The sequence below is a fragment of the Notothenia coriiceps genome, unplaced genomic scaffold (assembly GCF_000735185.1).
Source record: "Notothenia coriiceps isolate Sejong01 unplaced genomic scaffold, NC01 NC01_scaffold00024667, whole genome shotgun sequence".
In the NCBI taxonomy this organism is placed as follows: domain Eukaryota; kingdom Metazoa; phylum Chordata; class Actinopteri; order Perciformes; family Nototheniidae; genus Notothenia; species Notothenia coriiceps.
The window spans coordinates 7,764,018-7,787,013 of record NW_011357368.1 but is presented as its reverse complement, the minus strand read 5'-3'; the positions used below and the strand labels follow the sequence as shown (position 1 = coordinate 7,787,013).

The 22,996-nt window shown below is 41.3% G+C and overlaps 4 protein-coding genes across 18 annotated transcripts in view; 2 read left to right on the top strand and 2 right to left on the bottom strand.

The window, feature by feature from the left end:
* The window catches only part of madd (MAP-kinase activating death domain), a 230,960-nt gene extending 229,029 nt beyond the window's left edge, over positions 1–1,931 (top strand). For all 13 annotated transcript variants that reach the window (XM_010782617.1, XM_010782612.1, XM_010782609.1 and 10 more), the window contains 2 exons: positions 276–324; positions 1,121–1,931. In XM_010782617.1, the coding sequence (XP_010780919.1) occupies positions 276–307 (32 nt within the window). In that variant the 3' untranslated portion in view covers positions 308–324; positions 1,121–1,931. The remainder of the gene's footprint in view (positions 1–275; positions 325–1,120) is intronic.
* The window catches only part of topbp1 (DNA topoisomerase II binding protein 1), a 976,277-nt gene that overhangs the window by 506,505 nt on the left and 446,776 nt on the right, over positions 1–22,996 (bottom strand). The window lies entirely within an intron of this gene.
* The window catches only part of dlc1 (DLC1 Rho GTPase activating protein), a 160,527-nt gene that overhangs the window by 49,120 nt on the left and 88,411 nt on the right, over positions 1–22,996 (top strand). The window lies entirely within an intron of this gene.
* Positions 3,458–22,236, bottom strand: bbox1 (butyrobetaine (gamma), 2-oxoglutarate dioxygenase (gamma-butyrobetaine hydroxylase) 1). The gene is made up of 8 exons (XM_010782621.1): positions 22,148–22,236; positions 19,813–20,275; positions 18,304–18,418; positions 8,589–8,787; positions 7,652–7,757; positions 7,335–7,531; positions 6,170–6,336; positions 3,458–5,134 (listed from the first exon to the last, which is right to left on the bottom strand). The coding sequence occupies exons 2-8, from the start codon at positions 20,215–20,217 to the stop codon at positions 4,974–4,976; spliced, it is 1,350 nt and encodes a 449-aa protein (XP_010780923.1). The 5' UTR covers positions 20,218–20,275; positions 22,148–22,236; the 3' UTR covers positions 3,458–4,973.

Below are 22,996 nucleotides of genomic sequence, written 5' to 3'. Positions count from 1 at the left end.
TCTGGTAATTAAGAATGTGTATTTATTAAACACTATCAGGTTGTCCTCCCTGGACCGCTGCTGCCTCTCTGCGAGCTTCACTGATCTCCTGACTGTTGTGGTGGGTGGACTTCTTCTTGGCCCACACCTCATTTTTATTCCTTTTGAAAGTCCACCTCTGTGACCCCCTCCCCCCACCCCTCCCTCCTCCCGCTTGCCCAAAGCTTTCAAGCATGAAAATCATTAATACTTCTGCTGCCTTGGAATTCCTTGTTTTGTCTCTTGCATCGGCGTAGTTCCTGAAACTAAAGAAGTGGTGATCCACTAAGTACAAGGACCCCCATGGTGAGTCCTCACTGCTTCCTGTCAGAGTGCGTCCCCCTCCCCAGGTGCATGCACCTCACCACGGTGTGCTCCCCATTCAGCTCACCGGGGAACACTGCGATGAATCTAAGTCTGGAAAGTGGCGCTTTCTAATTCAGTGTGGAAGCTGTTAACACTCACTTTATAACGTGTGGATGTAATCAGTGAGTGCAGCGGTCTCTTCCTCTTAAAGGGTTTACACTTTGGCCCTGTACTCACTTTACTCAGCGTAATGAGAGGGTGGCACCAAAGTTAGGGTTTCCACTTTTATCTCACACTCAGTAAGGGGCATTTCCTTGTTACAATTCATGGTTTTATAGCTTATCAGAGGCCAAACGATGGCTACCCAGTGGTTTAAAACACTACAAGGAGAGTATTTAAGAAAAGTAAGATTTATTGGATCATTTGGTGGCACACATGAAACACATGTTTTGAAAATCAGAAAAACAAAGTGGGAATGTTGTGCACCTCTCCATGCACTACTGTTATGCACAATATTAGGGATTTTGTTCAAAGTAGTAGGTTGTGCTTATATTCCCTTAAACCATTGCATCCCCAAATGAGTTGAAGAATGAAGGAAATTAGTATAATTGATGCCAGGTAACCGTTCGGTAACAGCATTCCTTCGTACTGATTTTAGTCTTCAAACTCCACAGGTTACCTGTTAAAACCTCATTGTGGCATTCCCATTAATATGTTGGACCTCCACTCCTCGTGTGATGTAGAAGTCCCACCCCCCCGGACCACTGTCCTCCTCACGCTGTCTCTCCCTCTGCAGGCTCATCAGATCTGTTACTCCGTCCTCTGCCTTTTCTCTTACGTGGCGGCGGTGAAGGGGAAGGAGGCGGAAGGAAAACCCAAGATGCTGTCACCGAGACCCCTTCCTAGCTAGTCTACGAACCCCCCCCCCCTCTCCCTCCCGAGTGAGTGCTGCTCTATGTGTAATGGCACCTCAGCTCTCCAACCACAGACTTCTGACAATCCCCTAACTTGATTCTAAGCACACGATGCCCAGCGCCCTCCTCTTGTAAATACAAGCCCGAGACCCTCTTTTAGCCCCTGTTGTGTAGACGTGTTTAGTCCGTGACGTTGTGTAAATACTGCCCTCACCGCTGTCGTCCTGACGCTCAAACCAACAGCTCAATGTTTGCCTGCCCCTGCTCCACATCACTCTCCTCGGCCTGAAAGTCTTCGATTGTTCCTGCTGCCAAGACCCAACTGTTTGAAGAAGTGAGGGACCCCCCGCACCCCACGAGGCACAGAGTGCATGCAGGTCCCGTGCACAGCCTTGACTTTCACTACAGAGTAGCCCCCCCCCGTGTCCATTCGACTGTGTGAGTTATTCTGTGATTCTGTGGTTTACTGTAAAGTTCCAGTCCGTCCGAGTTTAAACTGGTTAACACTCCTGTAGGTTCTGAAGGCTTCTGTACGGCAGCCGAGCAGCGCATGTAAACGCTTCTTCAAAGTGTTGGAACCCTAAAATAATGTGAGTGTTCTTCGCTGTGTCCCCCTCGCCCTCAATCGGACCCCCCCCGGGCTGAATTACTGTTCTAGTTCTGCTGTAAAACTTCTCGTCTGTGGTCTGCTGTTATCAATTGCATGTTACTATAAGGATGAAAAATAAATATTATATATATTTCTATATATAGTATTTATTTAATATATACATATGACTGTACATTTATCTGGAAAAATAATGTTACAAATTGTTGATTTGCTAGATGTGCAATACTTAATGAGTAGTTAGCCATTGCCAGAGCCATGTTTTTTTTTGTAGTTAACTGGCTTTCACAGGGTGACGAATGTATGAAAGACGTTTTTTTTTCTATATAGATTGAAGTGAATAATATGACTTCATTTGAGTGTTTAAGTTTGTCAATCATCTGATTTACACAAGGCAAAAAACAGCTGCTGTGTTGCTTTCTGTGGCGCTATCTTTGGAGCGTTTTGCACTCAGTCCACCCCAGTGACATCACAGCGAGTATCTGTAACACGAGACACGCTTATAATTCAGCCTGCTCGTCATGTGAAAGGCATCTCTTGTTCTAAACTAATATTATTTTTTTATTGAAGTCTTCCTAAGCTAAATGTTGTCTTCTGCTGTGTCTCTGATGGGAATCTGCTAAATAAAAAAATAATATTGGCAGTGGAAGACACAAAAGAGTAAACAACTAACCTTACTGAACCTGGAAATGTAAATGATATATACACTAACTTAACAGCAATCTCTTGTCAAAAGTGATAACAACTCTATAGGTAAATATTTTGGTATGGAAGTAACCAATAGCATTTCTCTGAACTTATAACCTGAACAAGTACAGACGATTAGATATTAGTTACAGAATGTGGCGCAACACTGGCGCTGTTTTGGTGTGAGTGAATCCGTAAACGTAGAAACGGAGTGTGGCACCAGAAGTACAAAATCCTCCAAAGTCTCCAGCAGCAGTTTTTTTCTGTGAGTTTATTTCAGACGTGTTGAAGCGTAACATCGTGTGTGTGTGTGTGTGTGTGTGTGTGTGTGTGTGTGTGTGTGTGTGTGTGTGTGTGTGTGTGTGTGTGTGTGTGTGTGTGTGTGTGTGTGTGTGTGTGTGTGTGTGTGTGTGTGTGTGTGTGTGTGTGTGTGTGTGTGTGTGTGTGTGTGTGTGTGTGTGTGTGTCCGTCCAGATCAGCAATACATTGGAACAGCTCTATCACTGGAAGTTGTTTTTGGATTCTGACATGCTTTTATTTTCTTGTGATTTAACTGTTCAAAGGAAAAAAATCTGTAGGATATTCAGAAGATACTGTTCCATTAATGAATATATTATAAATAAATAATATATAAAAAAGACAGAACTCCATCTGAAGCATCTCTGGAAGTGGTTTGGGACACGCTTAAGTTAAACAATTTTCTTTTCAAAACTGGATTATTCCAACTCATCTCTCATTGTGCTGACTGCTGTGATCAGAGGAACACATGGGATGAGACGCCTGGTGGAAGTATTCCAGTATATGAAAAAAAGTGTTAATAGAATATGTACAGCTTTGGCAATATAATAAAGTAATCGCAAATAAAGCTCAGTGTCCTTTTATGAAAAAAAACAAGGTGGGAGAAAAGGAAGCTGAGGCGAAAGCATTAAGACTGATTATTTTATTCAAGAGTGTGCAAAATGAGGATCTAATCAGCGACAGACTGAACCATCATCATCATCATCGTCCATATTATCTTGAGGTTTACAAAATATGAATTTGGAGTAAAGTAGGTTTTTGGCAGCAGGAGAAGATTTGAAGCTAAGGACGACTCCAGAGTAAAGAGATCAATAACATGACACGTGAGCACATGGTGGTGTTTACTAACATAATAAAAACAGTTTGAAGGATCAGTTTACTTATATTAAAAAAAACTGTGTTTCATCACTATGGTAGCCAAAGAGAGCATTTTGGATCTCAGGATATATTTTGATGTCAAAAAACATCTAATAAGTGCTGCTCGAAACATTAAAAATACTTAGTAGAAAATCTACTCTGGATATCACAGAGAGCTCTGTCAATAGTTTCACAGGAACTATTTATTTGATAAAAAGTAGTTCCACTATGAGATCTGTGGATTATCCAGATAATCAAGGCATCATTTCTGGATAAACAAATTGCTGTTTAATTTTTTCAATGTAAGATTTACATCCTTGGAGCACCTCTGGCCATATTCAGGAGATTTATAAGCCCATCTACTTTTGATCAGCTAAAATAAACCTGTTGTTTATTCAGCTTGTGCATTTGATGTGGTTTATTTCTTTGAAAAATATAAAAAAAACAATCTTTCATTCTGTCTAAAACAATTCCAATCTGGAAATGCAGGGTTTTGATTGGACAGAAGCCGTACTCTCCATATCAGGATGAAACAAAGCGCTGAGTTGGCAGGTGCCGGTTAAGTAGAAAGTACCTGTATCTATAACCAGGCTGAACTGACTATCACATTTACAAATGCCACTTGTAGTACTGCAGCTTTAAGGCAATTTTACATTCAGACTGCAGCGCTACAGGACAGAGGGAGAGTCAAGGACACCAGCTCCTTTGTGTCGGCACACGACTGAGCGGGACACTGCAGCAGAAGTTAAGAAGGAGAGGAAAATCACTCCCTGGTTCACCACTATTCTAAAACACTAGTAGACACTAACAATGTTTACTGAGTAACAATTTGGAAATTCACGAGTAAGAGGGAGTCGTTTGAGGCAGCCAAGTTGTCTTGAGCCAAATATTTTACCATAGAACTGGGAATGACGTATTTCTCTCTTTCTTTCAATCATAAAAAGTCATAATTACAGTATTCTCCTATGTAAATTAAAGCTTATAAAACCTATTTGTCACTATGACTGAATCGCAGAGCACCTTGGAAACATGAAAGCAAGGTGATGTTCATAATCTTTGCATTGAAGTGTTGCACTAAAGGTTTCAAAAGTGTCTGTCTTTAAACTTTGTATACAATGTGATGCTTGACTACTTTAGAGTCACCGATTTACATCTTGACCAGCTGTCAGATTCCTCAATATCTTTGTGCTTTGGCTTGACTCGCAGGTTAAAGATGCCCAACATCGCTCAGCTTCTCTGCTAGGGCTGTAAAGCTACCGTTTTAAATTCTGCAGTGTTTTTGGAGCTCAAATGTTCCCGTGGACAGAGTTGCGGAGTATCCGGAGGCGAGACATGACTTCATCCCAGTCCAGGTAGGCTCCCTCCAGCTGGCGCAGCCGGTCAGGTTTACTGACGTAGGGCCTCCGCCCGTGGAGCAGCCGCCAGTTATCGAAGGTCACGATGTCACCTGGAACACACCAACACCAACACTTCAGTTAAATATACTGCGTTACAATCTATAGACCACTCAAAGCACTTTAAACTACATTTCAACATTCACACATTCCTACAGTGTTGGTGGAGCTCTGGGAGTCATTCAGGGCTCAGTACTCCAAGGACAGACGTGACCTGCTTTACCTCCCATACAAGAGCCCCTCAGGCCAATAGCCTCTGTGAGTCAAAGTTGGCCTGACATGCATGTGTTTGCATCTTCAGTCGACGCACATGAACACACCGTTCAATCCATTTATTTTGCTCTTGTTTTTTTTTGTTTAGTTAGAGATTACAAAAAGAAACCCAATATCCTCTCTGAAAGCAGCCACATGTAGGGTAGGCCCGTTGTCAAAAATTGAATCAGTTTAAAATTAAGACAAAAGTCAAAGTATAGTTTGTCATAATATAGTGTATCATAAAAAAGCTATGATATCGAATGTCATAAAAAGCTCATAATACATGTTTGTCAAAAAGAAAGTCATTGTAATGTATAGTATAACTTGGTCGCTAACAAATGTCGCTGCATTATTTAGCTCATTGTATTTATTTATTTTCCTGGCATGCATATAGTTTACTTCATCTGCATTACTTGCACATTGGTCTTGCAACATAATCTACACACTATTTCATTTTAATCTATTCCACTCTGTTTCTTCTTGCACTATTTTATTTTGTATTTGTTTTATGTCCTATAAAACTATGTTGCAATGTTGGAGGAGCCTGGGATTTAAGATGTCCATTGCCACCCTGTAGCTACTGTGCATATGACATTAAAGCCTTTCATCTTGAATCATAAAAAAGCCATAGTATAGTTTTTCATTCAAATAAGTCTTAGTATAGTTTATTATAAGAAAAGTCATAGTATAATCATAAAAAGAGCTTTTCTTATATATTTTCTCTTTTTGTCCTCCACTGAATCATCAAACTGGTGGGCATAAGCCTGCTGCTGGGACGAGGGGACGTTACAGATGCATTCACTGAACCACTCAAAGTGCAGGTAGAGTCTGACCTGGCATCATCCTGTAGGTCACCACGTTCTCAGGGCGGTTCATGATGTCCACGTAGGCCCTGAGCGACCTGTAGAAGGGCTGGACCTGCTGCAGCGGCACGTCCAGAACCGAGTCTCTGGTGGCGTTGTTGAAGTTTATCCTCTCCACCCGACCTGTGGAACTGACGCTGTTCACACAGAGCAGTGGGGACAAGGTCAAACTAACAGCAGGACACCCAGGCTGTAGAGCTGAAACTCTAAGTCAACCATCGAATTAGATGCTCAACTTAATATTCTTTGGCAGCAATTCTTACAATTGATTAGTCTTTCAAGTCAAACATCAAGCAAACCTCCCTAAATCACTATTTGTGCTGCAACTAATTATCTTTTAACTATTGTTCAATTGTGTTTAAACTGGATCTGGTTCTCAACATTTCAGATATTAATATAAAATGGTACCAATGCTCACTTGATGTCTTTGTATTTCATTTCAAACCTTTATTTAACCAGGTGAATCCCATTGAGATCATCGATCTCTTTTTCAAGGGAGACCTGATGTCTTTTAATATTTTGTTGTGGCTGAGCAACTGTATAAAACCCAGGTTATTCAGTTTAATATCATATAAGATGATTAAATACAGTTGTCAGACAAGAGAGTTGAACAAAGTGGTTATTTTTCTTTTGATCCACTTATTGATTTGCAGATGAAATGTTGTCAGATATTTCACAGGTGATTGGAGTAAACAAGCACTTTGAAGATTTGTTTTTGGGATCTGGGTAACTTGATCAGGGTTCATCAATGAATGAAGAAACGTGTAGGTTTGCCCTGACAGGACACAATGATTATTCCCCAGACGTATTTGGACATGTGAGTCTTATTCCTGAGTTAGTTTTTTGTCTTATTCCATAACAACAAATATATTTTTGCAGGTCTGACTCTTTTCTGTTCCTCATGGCTCTGAAGGCCATTTCAGATTCTGAACAGCAGATGGCAGTATACCATTTCAAATCATACACACAAACTCAAAGCATTTAAAAAAAGCAGGTTTTCTAAATTTCCAAACTGTCGCTTCATACAGTGTGTGTGTGTGTGTGTGTGTGTGTGTGTGTGTGTGTGTGTGTGTGTGTGTGTGTGTGTGTGTGTGTGTGTGTGTGTGTGTGTGTGTGAGTGAGTGGGTCCACTCACTCGATGATGCTCTTCTTGGACTGCAGCAGGAAGTCGCAGTAGTCCATGCCCCCGTCGGTGAAGTCCACCTGGAGCGAGCTGAGGGTCCTGAAGGCCTCGGGGTCCTCTCTCTGCAGCTGCTCTGCCATGTGGAAGCCGTCCACCACCTCGCTCTCCCCCCCCTCCTCCGCCTGGCTGATGCAGTGCAGAAACTGCACCTACAGCATCACAAACACGTGCAGCACAAATGCTCTTTAACGACATGAAGGCAGAATGCCAGAAACGAAAGCATATCTGTTTGGAGCAGCTATTCCTCTAATAAGTCATGTCTCACTCACTCCAGGTGCAAAGTGTAGAGCTGGGTAGTCTGAGTGGAGGCTGAGGCCTCCTGAAGTGTACGCTACATTGTTAGCCATGGGTTTGTCCTGGACCTGCCATGTGTGCCTGAAGACAAAGATAACAGTCATTCATAAAAGCCACATTCATTAGTTTACTGGCTTTTAAAGATAAGCAGCCACAATTAGAGTGTGTGCAGAAAAAGGAAGCGATGACATGAACTTTGCAGCGATCCCCGAGGAGGGGGGGGGGGCAGCTTCACAGGAACGCTCCCACTGAAGTCTCAGAAGAAGAGGCTTCATTGGGATGCAGCCTGAGTCGAGCACTAATGAGGAAGAGTTATCTTCCATGTTGTGTTAGCATGCCTCGTTTGGATGCCCGACTCGTAGCAGCGCTCTGCTTCTCTGATGCCAGGCCTTCAGCCTCAGACTTCACTTCCAGCAGGATGAGCTCATCGGCTGGCAGGGGGACAGCTCCTCGCTCCAAACCTCCGTTCTGACTGAGTGCACCAGGTAATTCCTCTGGCTTCAAAACGCTGGAACGCTCTGAGGTTGTTTTCCCCTCTCTGTCCTGAACTAATCAGAGCTGCAATAAGTCAAAGGGATGAACTCTGGTGTGATGGAGGGCAAACAGACACCTTCTAAGCTTCTCCATGGAAACAAGGAATCAAGGCTACAGATTGTTGACTGGTGGACACACTTTCCTAAACATTAATACTGAAAAGTGAGAATGAGGGATCTTCTTTGGGCAACATATCTAGCTGCTTTTCCCCCTGGAAAGTATAGAGGAAGAAAGACATTTTTTCTTTTTCATTTTTACTCCAGCTAAAATATGATCGGTGGAAAAATCTGAAGTTCTGATTCATGTAGAGTCAGATTATAAAACAGTGGAGTGGCTGAAGACGACTGGAGAAAAAAGGGAGAAGTCACGCAGTCTTACCCGTAGAACGTCAGCCGGAGATAGCCGATCCTCTGGGCGAGGCGGGCCACTTGGCCCAGCTCGGCCGGCGCCCCCTTCAGGTACACGATGCCAACGCGGCGCAGCGCCAACAGCCAGGCCAGCGCCGCCTTATCGTCATGGAGCACTTCCTGGTAGTCGGCGGTGGGAATGTGCAATTTGGAGTCCCAGTAATAACGCTCTGAAGAGAGAGAGAGGATGGGGAAGAAATGTCACTTCATCTTAGAGGAGATTTACATAAACACACGTTTTTCCCTTTTGTGTTTGTCTGACAAGGATTAAGCCATGCGTCTGCGACATAGGGCTTTCCTTCCAAGCAGCCTGTCCTGGAGCTGCTCTGTTCAGCAAACAAACAAACACTGCAGGAACAGAACAGCACATTATTTGGACTACCCTGCATGTACCTGTTTAAGCTTCTTGTTAAGTAAAAAGCTCTATTTATTTGTCCTCACTGTCACACGGATAGACCTAACAACCTGTTTACTTACCAGAGGATATTGGCTGGTTTTTGGAGAGGCATGACTTCTAGTGACTTAGTCAGACGTTTGCTCACAAAGATACTTAATGTTTCCACTAAAGACACCTACTGCACATTAATACATCCCATCATTTGGTTCAACTGAAGAAATGATGACCAGTATTACTCAGGTGTGCAGCACGCTCATTCTCTAATACTTTCCATCACTCCCTTACGACATGTTCTTGCTCCTACATGACGGAAAGTAAGACGGATAATGTGCGTCAGGTGAGCTTCAGGCAAGTATGAACACTCTTCATATCAAATAAAACACATGATGAATGAATATGGAGTTGAAGTCTTTTAGCAAATCGTATCAATAATGGATCAGAAGAGTCTCGCAGTGTGATAGATTGTGTGTGTTTTGTCACAAAAGGAAACAATGAATTATTAACCCATCGTTGGTCTCCCATGTCTTTCATTTCAACAAGTCACAGCTTGCCATTGCACGCATTGTCTGCACACTTCAAAATGGATAGCTTGCTCAGAGAAAAAAAACAGTTTTGTCTCCATCAGACAGACAGACGTGGAAAAAGTCCTCCCACTGCTTTCCACCCAGCTGGCTCCACTCCTTTTTCCATGCAGCCTCTCTCAGGCGACTTCCACAGAAACAGCTGCTAAGTGCATTTGCAGCAGGAGGAGGAGGGATTAGCGGAGGAGATTGTGTACCTGTCTGCGTCTCCTCCTCGTGACTCTTTTCAACTCCCACCACCTTCAAAGCAACTCTTCCATTGGCTGCATCGCACACATCAGGAGGTTAAAGCCATCAGGAGAGACTGCACATCATTGACTGAGACGTTTAAAGACAATGTGACTGTTTGCTCTGAAGGTGGTGAAGTGTTACAGTCTCTACACACAGACTAGTGCTGAGGAATTTCAGAGTCTTGTTTTTTCTTAGAAATCTGTGAGGCGCAACATCACTCAAAGACTCTGTGACCATCATGACTCGCAGACCTCCCTCCAGGCTGTTGTCACAAATGATCAGCTTCTGGCCGCACAGTTCAAAGGGTCAGGGACCCCCGCTTGTTAAAGCCTGTCAGGAGGCTGGAGAGAAACAAAGGCAGAGAAGCAGAAACTGGGTCAGAGGTCATGCCTGAATGCTACAATTACTCTTGTGAAACTGGACCTGGATGTGTTGTACAGACACGGCGGTCTCTGCTCCACTGTTTAGGGAGTCACCGTGACCAGGATGCTGCAGCGCTTACACATCAGCTGTGCAGTAAAGCTAGAGTCCCCTTTGAAACATGCTTGCTGCTGTGGAGAGAGTTCACTGTGGCCGACTGGGGGAACAAAAGATGGAACTTTTTATGAAGATCTGCTGCTGATCGTGTAATCTGCTCCTCACATGTGCGTGTATTGTTACTGGAAAGGCTAATCACAAATCTCAGAAACAAAGGATCACGAGGAATGTATTTTTCTGCTCTCTTGCCAGCTCACAGTGGCAGCAGATTACAGAACAAATAAGGGCTGTGTCACCCCATAATCCTGCAGATACAAATCTGGTCCAATGTAGAACTGGTAAAACAGAATTTAGATGGTGTAAGTATAAATGTATCAAAGTTTAGAAAAACTTAAGTATTTGGGACATTTATTAATTTTCAGCTAAAGGAAAATATGCTTTTAGCAGCAAGCTCTATAAAGATCTCTGTACACAACCTGCTCAGCTTGGTATTAAGCGGCAACATAGAATAAAGTTGCTCTGTTACTGGTAAATGTTTAAATAATAAATAGTTGTGTCAATAAATAGGTTAAATGGCGTTTAATGCTTGTAATTGCTGGTTGCTCTGCTCATTTATACAACATGAGTGCAGTGTTCCCAGGACAGACTGTGCTGGTGTGTGCTTGAAGGGATACCTCTGACAGCCTGACAAGATAGTTTATGTGCATAATCCCCTCCCTGTCCGTCCGTCCCCCCCCGTCCCCCCCCGGCCGTGGTCTGCTACAGTGGCTTTTCCAGACGCTGAAACCCAAGCCGCGGCTCCTACGGCTGTCAGGCGGCTCGGGGCAGCTTGGCTCTCGCCTCACTGTGCTCTGTCTGAGCTCGCCGGAAAGCAGCTCTCTGCAGCTGGGTGCGCCTCAAAGCTCTGCTCAATCACTGCAGTTATCCACAGAGCCTTTGTTTTGTTGGTTCACTTTTATCACAGTACTGGGATCAGCTCACCTCAATGGGCCGTCCGTGGTGTGCACAGTGCAGGGCTCTGAGCCACATGGGCAGAACCACTGTTTTCTTTTTGGGAAAGAATAAGCTTTACAAATTATATTCAAGCTGTACCAAAGCATATCTCAAAGACTGTACTTAAATACAAATAAAAACAGATGTCCTTATTTCAGCTGCAATTTCAGCCCCAAATATCCCATTCTTATTAATACATGCTTTTTTGTTTTGTTATGCATGCTTCTTAGTTCATATGAAGCTGTTCATATTAAGCTGTTGGCTCTTTACTTGCTGTAATAAATGCAGATTTCCTCTTTGTGGGACAAATAAAGGTATTCTGATTCATAAACTCAGGTACTTCAGTTAAGTACACATATATATTCATTAGCACCTGGATCTTCAGTTCAAATGCTACCTACACATTAAAGCATCAGTAATAACAATAAAATAGAAAACAAATGCTGCACTTTGCACTACTATTCAAAATACATTTGGCTTCAAATATGTACATCATTTTTCTTAAATTATGTTTTTTAACACATGGATTTACCTGAAACCTGACCTTATTAAGTTCTTCCCTGACCACTGAATGAAGCATCTTCTGATTGACTCTAATTAATCACATCCAGTAATAAATCATTAACGCTGTTTCATCTTTGTTTACTTTAAGTGAATACAGATGATTTGAACCAGGTGTGTTGACTCCCTAATCAGCGTGTTAACAGCTGCAGGTGCTAAATGTGTTAATGATAAATAATTAGTGTTCTTAGACATAGCACCCATCACATTACCACACTGCTCACATGTTGTGCATTCATTAGTTTGTTACACAACCAATTAGACTGGCAATGTTAGATCTAATAAATGACATGTTTTGAAGAAAAAGCAGCACTATGTTTGGTAACTCGTCGTTATTTATATCTATATTAAGAAGTGGAACATTTGTTTTTCCTACAACAGCTTGAATCAGCGTCTCACACAAATACTTGTTTTGAGACTTTTATTCCTGGAAGGCTTGACATGTATTGAAGTCACTAAAGAAGTGCTTTACTTATAATTGTGTCATTGCAGGCTCTCATTTCAAGTCTTTGAATTGGGAGACGTTTTAAACCATAAATCGTTTTTACCAGACCCATGAGTCCCGAATTAATCAAATGTATGTTCGTAGTAACGATTAGCATGTGTGTTGGTGTTTCACACTGACATAATGCAAGAAAGTCACTCCAGCCTCCACTTATCCAACAGACAGCCCTTTATCTATGAAACTGTTGGGCAGACAGCCTCTGCTCTCCCAGCCTGCAGCAGACAGAGTGAGCAGTGTTTCCTCCACACACAACCCTTTCTCCATCAGCAAGTTCAGCTTCCCAAAAATCTACCAAGCCTTGCAGAAGTTTGCCAAATGTAGTCCCTTTCGCCAACTTCTACTCAATGCTTTCAGTATTATTCAAAGCGCCAAGCAGGAGGTCTGGCATGCAGGAGAAATGAAAAGAAATCCAATCATTATCATCTCAACAAGCTTTTCAAGCAGTCGGATGTTCAGGTGTTAACAATGTCATAAGCGATGACAAAGAGAAAGGATTTCAGCCAAATATAGTTGCTTTGTGAATTTACAGGAATACACTGTAAAAAACAAAAACTGCGAGGGGATGGAAAATAGTGAATTATAATGAAAGGAGGCCTAATTTCTCTTGAAGGAAACATCTGATACGTGTAAGCTTTGGCTGACCACCATTCTTTTTGACAAATCTGAATGGCCCACTACAACACACATCCTAATGATGGCTCATTATGACAAATGGAAACATAGATGAGGGTTATCATTCCTTAAATTCCTAACCGAATGATAGCACACCACATGTACACGTGCATGTAAGCACGTGTCCGCAGAGACGTTCTGCTGAAGCTGTGAATGGTGAGGTCAGAGAAAAAAACAACAGTTTTTCCATGGATGGATCTCCGCAGCTGTTTCCAGGAGTCTTTTGTGTCAACTGACGAGTGATGACATATACGGCTAAACTCAGACCAGATGGCAAAGAGGCAACTCCAGCCAGACAGGGAACTGACAAATCAGCTGCTACTTGGCTGAGTTATAGAAGCGGTCAGTGGACTTAATTGAGAAAAGACCAAACTAAGCTGAGTCTGTTTATAAGAGCTAATGAGTCATGAAGTTTACAATAACTGTCCAATGCAAACGGCAAACTATGACGTACACTGTGGGTTTTCCAATCAGGAAAAGACAGCCATGAAAAAGTCCACAGTGTAACAAGCCACACATAAAACTACAAAGAGAACCGGCCCAATCGCTCCAACGTTATCATTTGAGTGCCTTTATCTTAAAGGGAGGAGCAGATGTAGGTGCTTTGCCAATTACTGACAGATAAAAGTAAGTGGTAAAACAATGTAAGAGACAATTTGAAAAAAGCAGAACTTGAAGGTGGGGTAGGTAATTTTGGAGAAACCAGCTCGAGTGTGCTAGAATTTGAAAATACACAGCCGGAAAAAATCTGCCACTTCCTTACAGAGCCCCTCCTCAAACACACACGAATGCGCTCATGACCAATGAGGGCACGAGATAAGTTTGTGCACAGATGGAAGGCTGACAGGCAGGTAGGCCATCCAGTTATTTTAGCCGGCTCAGATGATTGGTCGTGCTTTTTACACGGCTTCCACAGATGACATTTTTGTATGGATTTTTTGTCAAAGCACTTAAGATATTCATTGCTATCGGGATGTTAAGAGCATTCCATGGAATATAACAGTAGCTTGAGCCGGTTTCTCAAACTTACCACCTTTAAAACCTTTAAAGAGACCTTAAATCAGTATAAAGTCTCACATGTTTATTTACCACCATATTCAGCTGAATAAACTCCAAGTCATGTGAGACCGCTATAGGGACGTGCAAACTGTTCTGTTTACATGACGCTGGGTGTTTGATGAGGATCTGCCAGCACGTACAAACAGCTTGTGGCCAAACATTTTCATCAGATTTAATCTGAGATCTTGGCGAACATTGGCAGATGACATTCACATGATGGCTATTTGGATGTGGAAAAAAAAGATTTAGGCTTAAGGGTTTTTGGAGGATAAGCGTTTTAGGCTTCTCCACAAAACGTATTTGTCCAAAAAAAAGGAAGGCATCTTTCAAAATAACTATTCTGTCGCCAAGAAAACTATTCTGCTAAATTGGAAAAACAGAAATCCACTCAGTCTTTCACAGTGGTTAAATCTTCTAACAGATCAGGTAACACAGGAACAAACTGTTACTCTAAAACATCTTTAAATTATTCAATCTTTTCTGTCTCAATCCCACATGGTCAAACACATAATCATTGTTCCATGCTGTGTCAAACTACATCAAACTGCAGTGCGGAAAGAAATGTGAAAGGACGGCCAGCAGCGGTACTTACTCCATCAGTACGACTCGCTGCATCACAGAAAATCACTCAACCTGTTAGGAATGACAGGCCTTTGTTGAGCGACAACATTTAACAGTTTAGTCAATACAATAAATGTTGCTGACAGGCTCCTTTAACAAATCTCTGGTGGTTAAATGTTTGAGAAATGGGCCTATTTTTACTTTTTGTGAAAATCCATTTAACCTGTTTCAAATCCCTCCTTTGAATACCACTGACATGAAATTAGTGAAGATTTCCACTCCGACTAAATAAACATGAAAGGCGCCAAATGGGAGGCCTGAGCGGATGACACGCTTCAAATATTAAAAGCATCTGGCAGGCATTTCAGTAAATCACTGACAGATTTATCGGTGAAAGGAAGGCTCATTGCAGATAAGGTTGTGAGTGACACAAGCTCTTGGTGTTCCCGAGAGCAATCCAGCATCATCACTCTGCTCCGGGTGACGGGACAGGTTCAAAAGGCAAACACCAGCAGGGAAAGGCATTGTGTTCCTTCCAAAGGTCCTGAACACATGATGAAGGTGTTTGATAAAACACCTATTTATCCGACAGCATGCTTGTCACATATCAGTTGGCTAATTGAATGTTTGACTGAAGTGCTGAACGCTGAGTGGCTCATAGGGGAGAGGGTTCAAGGAAGTAGAAATACATGAGCCCAAGAGACGACATTGAATAAAATACTTCTAGATAAACTAAAGTATTAAACAAATGTAATTCTGACCTGATATCGGCTCTAGATAAAAAGTCAGGTGCTCAAAAAGTGAATCAAGATTCCTCAATGAAGGCCGAACATATTGTATGTAAGATAAAGATACAACAAAGCTACCAAACTTCTCACAATAATGTGAAATAAAAATGGAAAAAATTCTAAAAGTTGATCATAAACAACATCGAACATCAAATAGTCTACCAACATACTGTAAACACGGTATATTGGGACATTAGAGAGTAAGTAGGAACATGTCGGTGAGAACTCCTCAGAGTTGGATACCAGGCAGTTTGAGGTTAAATTCCTGGTTACACATACCTACAGGCTCAGGGATTTGTTCGTTCCAAAGGAAGGAAATACTGACAACGGCAGCTTGTGTTTGGTAAGAACATGCAGATCTTTTCTCCACCCTCACTTTAAATCAGTTTTCCATATGGCGGGGCAGAAGGCTGAGACTCACATTTACACAGACGTCAGCCTTTCAGAGGGTCTTTACACTGTTTGTCTGGAGTTGATATGCAAAGGACAATAAACCAGAGATGCTGACAAATCACATGTGCGTCCAATACACTGCATGAGACATTTGATGAAAAGGTCAAACAGAGGAAGTGACTGTACAGTCATTATGTGTGGAAAGCCATTCAAAAGTAAAATGTTGTACTCATAATGGAAACCAGGAACTCACTAGAACTGCCTCCTAAAGTTGACCTGAACTTTTTCCTGAAAACTACTTTCTTTTTGTACAAGAAGCACACATTCAAAATAAATATATATTTTTTACATACGGGACTGTACAATAGCAATAAGAAAAGTATCTATGTAAATGAATGAAAGGACCTTGAGTCGTACTATACTAGCACTATCTCCATGACTCCCTCCGATAATAGCTGCTGCTGAACTACATGCTGCGGTTTGAGTTACACAACTGACTCCATAGAAACGGTAAAAGCAGAAGAAAAAACATTACTGAAAAGCTTGAGGTAAAGTACAAGCTGAATAATATTCCCCGAGCTCCAATTTTCATATTGACCTCACAGTGTCCTATGTGTGCTTCACTTTCACTGTCGAGAACACTTTAACAGGCGAACTCGGGCCTGTAAACCTAGTAAACCTACTGCATGAAAAAGGAAGCAGAAACTCAAACTGTGGACTGCGCTTCAGTGAGTAAGCGTCATGGTGAGTTAGGAGAAAATCTCGGGAGGTGAGCTCTGTTCATCATCCATTTCTTGAGAAAGTAGACCTTTCTGACAGAGGGGAATTTCAGGCTGGCACTCAGGAGGAAATAATTAATCCCAGAGAGAGTTTGCATGCGTACCTCCTCTTGTTTTGTTTTTTGGTATTTGAGCTGAGGGCTGTCTTCCTTGCTCTGAGCTGAGAGAAAGCATCTACTATACGTAATGACTATCTGACGGCAAAGTGTTGTGTGGGGGATCTGTTTACACTTCAACATGAATGGAGGAGTTGTGCAAGACACACATGTAACCATAATCAGTGTGGAGAGCAGCAGCCGCTCAGCCCTGTGGGTCCTTCAGGACCACGTGTGTGTACACAAACGGACTGCAGGCCATCCCCCGCTCCACTGGAACGCTGCTACCTTGTTCCACTGCTGAACTTTCTCCTCCGCTGTCTGGCAGGCAGTAAAACATATCGGGCCATTGCAAATGTACTGTCAAATGAGTTCTCTTTCCAGACCTTAGAGAAACCCCCTTCCTTAAAAACCCTGTCATGTTACTGAGAGAAGGAAATGAGTGGAAAGAAGAGTTCAAATCTGAGGCCGCTCGTTTTCCACGAAAGGTTAGCAGAGAACTCATTTTGTTAATAAAAGCTACCCACACATCAGAGAGCTTCTGTTCAACATATTTTAAACCTAATACAGTTTCATTTGAAATATTTCAATGTTTTATAAATTGTTCTTTTTCAACAAGATACACCTCATTCAAGCAATAATGATGCGGTTAAGTGAGAGCAAGTGATAGATCTGGTCAGCTAAATCGATTTCAATAATGCAGTATTTGTTAAATCAATAAAGAAAAAGGAAAAGAAGTGATGACTGTCAAAAACTCTGAATTGCATCAAGAGTAAAAGCTTTCTAATGTGCTGACATTGGACAAATAATACAAATAAGATCTGTTTTAAGTTGGCAATAAATCACAGGGAATTTGTAACTGAGTTGAAGTATTTCAATTGTGAAAAAGTCAAAAGTGATACTTCATCTCTATCTTCGTCAGATTGTTGCGATATAAATGGGTAACCTGAATTGAAAACAGACCTGTGGGCAACATTGGCAAGAGATATAAGGATTCACTTGGGAGTTTGGTGTGAACCAAAAAGGTGAGTACCCAAAGTGAAGTATCACATGTACTGCGTGTGGTCACAGTATGGAAAGGGACGGCCCTGCTTGTTTGCTTTTATATACAGGCAGGTAACACTCGCTGCTTGCCAAGCAGACAAATTGCTTTTCTCAGATACCACTTTGAAGATGCAGTAATTTATGACAGTGTTTGTTCATCCTGTTAATGCTCAGGCAGCTGCACTGTGATTTATGATTTCCTATAAACATCTCCTCTTGATCAACAACAAGGCACTCAATTAAAAAGTAATCATTAGTTTTAAAAGAGTGCAGTCCAATCAGCACAGGCTTTTACCTTTTGATTTTTGTCAGCAGTTTGAATGCATGTTGTTTTTGTTTCTCACCACTACAACTCTAACACTCACAGATTATTAGGATGTTTTGCAGGACGGTTGTTTTGGAATGCATTATTATAGGCTAGGTGTAACTAATAAAGTGGAAACTGAGTGTAATTATGCATGACAAATACCTCTTGTGCATTTAAATCAGCTAAGCTATACCTACATGGAAGATACAAAACAGATATAAAGAAAAGCATAGCTTGACTCACTATTGATGAAAAGCTCTTCCTGCATTGCTTGTCTGGCAGCATCCGAGAAACAGCGTTTCTTCAGCCACTCTGCATCAAACACACTGGTGTGCTGGTCGGGCCACACAATGGACACCTGTAGAGACACAGTATGCTTTTTCATTCCAACTAGACAAAAACATTTGAGCCCTTTTTCCATGTTTCCACTTCATAATAAGTTTGTTTTCATAAGACATCACCTGAAAGTGGACCTGTCTAAGTAAAGAGTAAGTGAAAACCTTTTTATTAAATGACACAATGTTGTCAAAATATTAGTGGGAAGGGTTAGAATATAATAATGCCCTAAAAGCATATATGTTTTATATATAAATTAATATATATCTGGTCAAAATAGGATTTCCTATGCTAACCTATTCGCTTTTTTATACCTGCGTAATACTTTATTTTGGCCAATGCAGCCATCAAATCCTTTATTTAGCCAAAAGCAAGCTTGAACCCATTGCTGTAATGAAATACATTTACTTTAATAGATTATCCGGTACATTTTTCTATGCTGGAGACAATACAAGACATGTATTGCTTTAAATCTTTATCAAAGCAAGCAAATGACACACGGTAGCTTGGCAGCACTATCACGTCAAAGCAATCCTTTTATAGCTGTGTCCCACTTCAGGGGCCCTCTGAAGGACGCAGGTGGCTCCTTTGGAGGACTTAAAGGTCAGACTCAATGTGTGCTACTGCCAAAATAACACCGCCCAACCTCACAGAACCTCAATTTATCCCCAGACAGTTGCCCTCAAACAGTCAACAAAAGCGTAAATGCCAAACATTAACTTGAACAGGTTTCATGATACAATCACTGTGAAAAGAATACAAAGATAGTAATAAGAATAGTACCATGGAAGTATTATATCATATTATATCAAAACCCCAGTGAAAAAAGCTGCAGGGTCACACAGAAGTTGCAACAGTCAAATGTTTGGCACTTTTGCTAAGATATATAGATGTGCTGTCCATCGATAATCAACATAACCGATTGTTTCAACTCTAATGTCATGTTATTAAATGACATTAGACCAACCTTATTTTAGTCGCAGTCTAAAATAAGATTTGTGTAGGGGAATTTCATGAGCTTTCATGCTCAATGTTTGGAGAACAGTTTTTATTTCATTCTCTAACTAAAGGATTTAAGGATGTATGTCTTGCTGTGGGTGGACACAGTGAGAAGCCCCTGTGCCGATAATGGCTTTGAAATCTTACCTGGTGTTGCTTTAAAAGCTCCAAAAGTAAAATCCTATTTTCTTTATTAGTTATGAGTTACACACCAACTTATTTTTTAAATGTGAGCATGCAACAGCATTATTAAATGTTCAAGCAAGCAAAATGTCCATTTCCCCCATCCATTTGAATGGTATTGTAAGATAGTGTTGCAAATCTTAAACCAAAGCTCTTTAAATGTGTGGAAAAAGTGGAAATGTACACAGCCAGTATGGTTAATAATTAAAACATTCACCTTTGGCAGCAGCCTACCTTGTTGTCATTAGTGACCTCCACAACGTCCACTCCAGTGTTGATATCTAGACCAGACATCAACAGTTTGCGGGCCTGCGCAGACTCCAGGGTACACAGTGGACACTGGCAGTTGTCTCTCAGCCAGGTGAACGGGTACAGACTGTGGCCTCCGTCCTCCCACTCCACCTCCATTATCCTCTCCTCATCCAGAGCCCGGACTTGTCTCACTGAGTGGCGAGCCAGAGGAAGGGCGGCAGACCCAAGAGTCTGCTGCCCACGAAGCTGCATCAAAGTTAGACAATAGGGAAGTGGACCTGCAGGCCTCCTCGGTCTACCACCAGCCCTCAGAGCCTGGCAGGCCATGGCAGAGGTTCCTCTCTGCAGGGCAGGTCTGGCCACACGTGCTAATGTACTCATCCACATTTCTGAATGGTTCCCTTGGGGCAAATCTGTCCACAGCTCAGAAAGGGCGACCACCTCTCTGAAGGTAATGAGAAACGGAAGTAATAAAATACTGTGTATCATGGAACAAACATTGGGAGTATCATACTAAAGCTAAATGTACTTGTGTTTTCTCTGAATGTCTTATAATAAAAGGAAAATCTTAGCCAAAAAAAAAGAGCACACATTTAGAAAGCATTTAAGATGTATACTTTAATTTTAAATAATGTTGTGAAAGACCCCATTTAAAAAGCAAAATGATGGTCGTACGTGTGTTTTTCATCAATGCCAATATCCTCAGATACAGTTCAAAATGTAAACTTGTTTTAAGTTGACCACGTTTTTCTAGACTCTGTCTGCTTACTTAGTGTGTTGATAAAAAACAGTATGTAACAGTGCCATAGTGAAACACTAGGGATGTAACGATATATCGAATATCGCGGTAAATAAATGTCTCAATACCGTTGTGAGACTGACGAAAATCTACTGCGATTTTTTTTTTTTTTTAAACTTTATTTAACCAGATGGTCCCATCGAGATCATCGATCTCTTCTTCACGAGAGACCTGTCCAACATGGCAGCAAGTAGGTTACAACATGAACATAAAACAACAGATAACACAAAAGGACATTGTATTTACAGGGCTACATGTACATACCTAGAGACATTGACAAGTACCAACAGTATATTTATATCTCGCCCTGTCAATAAGCCTCACCTTCTTGGAAAAACTGTATTGTTTTTTAAGTGGTGGAGAGACAATGCACAGTTTGACCCACTGCTGTCACCCATGGCCAAAGCATATCTCTCTGTCCCAGCAACATCTGTACCAAGCAAGAGAGTTTTTTCCACAGCAGGGGATATGGTAAACGCCCAAACATCCCAGCTTCAACCAGGAAATGTGGACATGCTCATATTCCTAAAAGATAACCTTGATGATGCTGAGTGAGTGAGTTAGTGAGTTAGAGTTGAGTTGCTTGAAGAACTAAAGTGAAACTAGATTTATTCTATTGCAGGGTCTGATTATTGTTGACACTTTAAAATAGTACTATCCTATTAAAATGCTGTACAAATCAGATGTGTTATTTAATAAAGAAAAAATAATTCAATAAAATAATAATAATTCACATTTGTTTCCTTTATTTTACAATATCGCGATAAATATCGTACTGGGACTTTTTATCGTGATATTATCGTACCGTGAGTTTTTGGTATCGTTACATCCCTATGAAACACAGAAGCATTATTTAAAGAAAAATAATACAAAGTGTGTGCTGTTATCACTGTTATCCATAATCCTGCACCTGTTGCTAACCCTATGTTATTTGTCCAGAAACTCCCAGAAAGTATAGCTCTCTTGTTATTCTCCTGTTAGTGTGACAGTGTTTGTATCGTTTTTTAAGGAAGAAGCTTTTGTTTAGCCTTTTAAATCCAATAAATCTATCTTGCTCTTTGTTTGAGTGGGGACGCTTCCTCTGACCTATCTCTTTAAAACTGCTTAATTCTGGTGCAGTTCTTGAAGCTGTGACATCACTACCAGCGGGTGCTTTGAGTTTGATGATTAGCACAAACAACAAAGATACAAAACATAAAGACTGTGAGAACCAAAGCCTCCCGACTAGTAGTTCACTTCAATTTTCAAACAGAAGTGTAGCCTCGGTTTAGTGTCCATTAAGGCGTGTAGTCAAGTCCTAACAGGCATAAGAAAAAGCTAACCTGGTTGTTAAATAGCTAATAAAGTAAAAGCAATCCCTGGGTCTTCCTGTATACAGTAGCCTACCTCTACAGTACTAACGCAGCTTCTCTCACATCCGGGTACTTTACCTGTTAGCTTTAACGTTTATGTATTAAAGTGCTACGAAAAAACAGTAAACGCGAGTTTTTGTCACTAACAAAGCTTATGTAGGCCTACCTGTAATGTTTTGACGACGGGTTCCTCTTCCCCACGAGATTCTCCTCCGTCAACACAAAGCCGGCCGGGCTGTCAGTGAGAGAGAGAGAGAGAGCAAGAGAGAGAGGGAAAGTGGGTGAAAGGTCGACCGGGAGGCTGCACTGTACACAGTGACATAATCATCGCTCAACAACACTCCCCACTAATATAAATATAGATAATGTAGTCCCGGGCAAACACTTTTGTGTTTAAATAAACAAAAGGGGAAAACATAATCTCTGTTTGCAGATAGGAAATATATCAGGACAACCTGTTGTTGCTAGTGTCGATTGGGTCAAATACGTTACATTAACTTATGTATAAGTACACCCTAGTTACTTTGTTCATATAATAACACACATGTATGATAATGTAGTACTGCAGGCCTATTACTTATCAACTTCACAAATATCACGGTATAGCTTATTTGACACAACACTGCAAAATGTCATGCCTCGATATTTAAATCTGAACCATCACACTGGTGGACACTCATATTATCACCAAAGTCAGTAGAGTTAATTGTCGAGCATAAAATTCTATAAAACATGTATGGCAGTTTCTTCCATAGCATTTTTAAGTCTGAACACAAGTTATGGACCAACCCATGGTTAAATTATACTTAACTCTCCTTAGAGCCTGTGGCTAAAGTGGCTAAGAAGTTGGGCTCATCTAAATGGTATTTGGCATTTTTCATTATTTTCTGCCAATGATTGCTTAATCAAGAAACTAATTGACGTATTAATCAATAATAGAGAACATTTAGGTAATGATTGTTTTCCTTCTTTGTGTTCAGTCATACCTCTTTTAATTAAGTACTTTTTACGTCCT